General features: G+C 32.9%; 1 protein-coding gene across 4 annotated transcripts in view; it reads left to right on the top strand.

The window, feature by feature from the left end:
• LOC116096419 (selection and upkeep of intraepithelial T-cells protein 10-like) overlaps window positions 1-4,872 on the top strand; it is a 51,495-nt gene that overhangs the window by 43,646 nt on the left and 2,977 nt on the right. For all 4 annotated transcript variants that reach the window (XM_031378220.1, XM_031378222.1, XM_031378221.1 and 1 more), the window contains one exon: window positions 1,751-1,873. In XM_031378220.1, the coding sequence (XP_031234080.1) occupies window positions 1,751-1,873 (123 nt within the window). The remainder of the gene's footprint in view (window positions 1-1,750; window positions 1,874-4,872) is intronic.

Genomic DNA, 4,872 nt, shown 5'->3' with positions numbered 1-4,872 from the left:
ACAGTTATGTAATTTTAAAATTATTTTTGATACCAAGAAAGGAAGAACAATATTTTGAGTAAAAGAAAATATAAATGTATATGAATACGTTCTCCTCCATTTTCCCCTTTCCTTCCATTTTTTATGTTTCTATTTGGATTGTGATATCCCTTTTAAAGAGGATTTTTACAGAAGTATCAACATTCATTTGGTAGGCCTAAAGTATCAAACACTGAAATAATCTGTAAAAAGTTTTTACTAAGTAAAGTTATATATCTCATGGAATACTATGAAGAATAGAATTTAGGGACTGGGGAGATGACTTAATTCTTAAGAGCACTTGCTGTTCTTGTAGAGGATCTGAATTCTGTTCCAGCATCTATATGACATCTCACAACTTACTATATCTACAATTTTAGTGGTTCTGAAAACCTCTTCTGGCCTCTAATACTCATGTGCATAAAATAATAAATATATTTTTCAAAAAGAAAATAATTAAGTAATTATTGCCCCTTATCAAGATTGCAGCTATTAACTGGCATGAAAATTTGAAGACAAAGACTGTCAAAGAGGCTTAGATTTCAAAATTAGCAACCATGGTCTGGACTTCTATATTAAGCATATGAAATATATATTGTATATTTAAAAATGAAATATTGGACTTGAAATACTAACACAAAAACTATAATAAAAATTTAAGAATATTTAAAAAGCCCAAGTAGAATTTCCATATAGAGTCAATTATACTAATTGAAATAAAAAATAAACCAGTAGGAACATTAAACAGAAAATCAGATGAAATGAATAAAAAGAACTGGATTACAGATATCAGATAAGATGCAGTTTGTATGTACATAGCTACTACATATAACATGAACCCAGATTATGCATCAATCAGCCTTCATAAGAGAAGCTCCTATTTTCAGTAGATGACAACACTGAGATCAAGGTGTAGAGGATAAAAGATGTCTGAATGGTCATTCCTAAGAAAGATATTTATAGTACATCTCCTGCCAAGGCTCATGGATCATTGGAGAAGAGAAGGAAAGGTTGTAAGAATCATAGGAGGTGGATGACTGAAAGGAATTAGTGTTTTCTGTGCAATGCAGGACAGTTACACATATGAACTCTTAACAGTTGAGACAGGATACACATGACCTGGATAGTCTTGGGCCAGACAAAATTCTAGCATGGAGAGCAGGATGGGCATGAAATTGGACCCCTACTTATGGAGGTACTGGCATTTGATAACTCCTGGGAGAGGGAGAGTCAGTTTTCTTAGATCTGTGGCCTCTGGTATGTTGACTGTTTTCAAGTTAAGGTCACACATCCAATGTTACAAAGGCTGTACTTGGTGTGTGTGTGTGTGTGTGTGTGTGTGTGTGTGTGTACATGTGTGCTCTTGGATCTATGTATTTCCTCTGTGCTCTTTCTGCAACATCTTATATTGGCGGATCTGGAACCAGAGAATAAAAATAAACAAGATGATGCTTTTAACTACTGGTGGATAAATGATTAAAAATAACAATATCTTATCATGTTCATGTATGGATCAGACCAAACTGCAGAAACACTTGGACTCACTAAAAGTGCAAAACTTTGTTATAAAACTGTGACCTAAACTTTGCCCAGAAAGGAAGGCTACTAAAAGCCTCCTATTTTTCTTGTTGAATAGGGTACTGTGATCTTGTTACTTAACTTATGCATATTTCCCTCTTTGTATTTTAGTTATGTTAAAATATAACCAATATTTCTTTGTTTTTCTCCACAGCTTCTATTTTGGATGATGCATACCCATTGTATAGTAATTGGCTGTCGGACATATGCATAATCTTGTCTATAATGATGATATTTTTCACTGTGCTCATTTTGTTTCTACTTTGGACTCTAAACCGTAAGTGAAAGTAGGGGTGGGAGCACAAGAATCTTCAAGGAACCCCAAGCTTCCTGTGTCTCTTCCCAAATCCCTAAATCAAATCTTTGCTTGGTGAAATTAAAGGAAAATAGAGGCTTAGATTATTGCTACCTTTTTTCACTTCCATAAGCAAATCAGGGGCATTTTAGGATTCATACAGTCCTTAGTATTCATTATGTTAGCATGTAGGTTTGCCTGTGGAGGACTATCTTTATTGGGTTAGTTGAGATGAGAAGATCTACATTTGTTTGTTTGTTTTTACTTCCTAAAATTTTTTATTTTTATTTTTTATTGGATATTTTCTTTACATTTCAAATGTTATCCCCTTTCTCTCTCCCCCCAAAAATCCCCTATCCTATCCTCCCTCCCTCTGCTTCTGTGAGGGCGTTCCTTCACCTACCCACCCACTACCCCCTCCCTGCCCTCAAATTCCCGTACAATGGGGCATTGAGCCTTCACAGGACCAACAGCCTCTCCTCCCATTTATGCCTGACAAGGCTATCCTCTGCTACATATGTGGCTGGAGCCATGAGTCCCTCCATATGTTCTCCTTGCTTGATCTCTGGGGGAGGTCTGGTTGGTTGATATTTTTGTTCTTCCTATGGGGTTGCAAACCCCTTCAGCTCCTTCAGTCCTTTCTCTAACTCCTTTATTGGGAACACTATGTTCAGTTCAATGGTTGGCTATGACCTTAACTGAAGCCTTCCTTATGGGGTTCACTGCTGTTCCTCCTTTAAGTACTTTATGAAGTGCCATCCTCAAATACGGGAGCCCTATCAGGACCTTCTTCCACAGCTCTAAGTAGATAGTATTCTGCTTTGCACCTTGAGAAAGTCTAATTTTGCATCTTTAATTCTGGATTCCTACTGAATGTTATTTTAAGAAAGTTCTGTAATTTACCAAGACCAAGAAGAGCTGAATTAAACTAAATGGATTTTCATTTATCTAGCTACTGTCTCCGACTGGCTTTGAATGGTTATAAAGACATTCAATAAAGCATACTTAGAAAAAAATCTCTAGGGCTACCCAGAGAGAAAATAGACCTCTGGAGCTATTTAAACCTATTAAAATAGAGAGAATCTGGCTTTTCCTCTTTGGGATATTAGTTTCTTTAATAAAACAATTTAAACACAGATGTGAGGGGAAAGTGTGGTGCAATTTTGTTAGTTTAAGAGAAAAACAACAGGGCCTGTAAACTGTAAATCTTGAGGTCTGCTGGCATGGGAGATGGAGAAGAGGAAGACAAACAGCTATGACTTTGACGATGGAAACACTGGCAAGCACTCCCATATAGAAGGTAAAATTTGTTTCACAGAGAAAATTAGAATGCTCAGTGTCTGTGAAAGCATGCTTAGGCATTTGTCCAGTATCTGGAAGAATAAGAGAAGAAAGAGGAAAATGTATAAAATGCTTTAATATAACAAAAGTACATTTTCTTTCCTTATAACAACATTAATTAGAGCCAAAAGTTAAAAAATTTATATAGTCATAATATTTTATGGTGGCTACACAGATTTTAATATGTATTTTCTTCCAAAACATATTCTAAGGAAGAAAGCATATATTTGAGATCTTTTATTGATTGCTATGGATTTCTGTTTAAGGACTTTTTAAAATGTAATTCCAAAACACGTTTTATTTTGCTGTTTCCTTTCCATTAGCCAAAATAAAGAAAACACAGTGTCATTTAGAGCTCGGACACCCAATCCCATCCTTCCACCATCTTTCCTTGATTTTTCCTTTTCTTTTTATTGAAAATAGAATTTTCCTTTTCATCATCAGTTTACCCTGATTACAATTTCCCCTATCCTCTACTCCTTCCAGTTCCTGTCAACATTCCCACTTATCTGGATCCACTCTTTTTTGTCTCATTAGAAAAAGAAGATGGAAAAAGGCTTTTAAGGGGTAATAATAAAGTATAACAAAATAAAATATAATAAGATAAACAAAAACTAATACCCAATGGATAAGTATAAGATATTTATTGAGTCTCTGAGAGATACAAAGAAATAAATATACATGTGTTTGTCAAATATCTTCATGTTAAATTCCCCGTTTCACAGCAGATACACATGTATGCACAGTAACACATAGAACCTAGGTAAATTGACTTGCTATAGAATTTAAAAAGGAGTATACTGTTTAGTCTTTACAAAGGAAGGCTGACATATCTTATATTTGTAGGTGTTTAAATTCTTAAAATATAGTTTTATAGATGCCCAAAAGACCTAGTTTGTCTTTGGTTAAATAAACTAGCTTGCAAATTTAAAAGATTAGTTTTGGAATTGGCTTAAACTAGAGATACTTCAATGTTACATTTAAAATTACTTTTGATTATATAATTAGACACAATATGTATATTAAGAAATGATATATATATGACAAAGTATTTCTTAAGTCTTAGGCAATATATTTTATTAAATAATATATGCATTTCTTATTGCTTTTAGGTATATTTTAATAGCTACAATTATTTCATTTAGAAATATCTTCTGTAATTTGACTGCAATATGGAAACAAATTTATGAGACTTATCAAAAAAATCTTATAAAAATTTTATATTAAATTAATTTGATAATAATCAGAATTATTTGTGTGGGTTTTATTAATGCTTTAACATTTCAAAATAGTTAGATGTCTTGAGCATACTAGTGTGCTTTTAACATAATTTTAAAAGAGAAAACTTTAAAAAGACCAGAATTTCACCCATTTTATATTATGTTGCTTGTGTGAGGCTCTAAATAAAATTAGATATTTAAATTTCTATTTAAGTTATAAATTACCAAGTAACTCTAGTTAGATAGACCAATTATGTAAGTGAAATACACATGTATACCTGGTAAGAAAGCTATTAGAGGTAGTTGATAGTATTTGCGATATTGTATATAAGATGTCTCAAACAAATTGTATAAGGTAAAACATTAATATATCAATATAAAACAAAAATTTATTTTTTGTGTATAAAATGGCTGTCTTTT

Source organism: Mastomys coucha, unplaced genomic scaffold, assembly GCF_008632895.1.
Source record: "Mastomys coucha isolate ucsf_1 unplaced genomic scaffold, UCSF_Mcou_1 pScaffold18, whole genome shotgun sequence".
Taxonomy (NCBI): domain Eukaryota; kingdom Metazoa; phylum Chordata; class Mammalia; order Rodentia; family Muridae; genus Mastomys; species Mastomys coucha.
The sequence above is the reverse complement of the archived record's forward strand: the minus strand, read 5'-3'. Positions and strand labels throughout refer to the sequence as shown.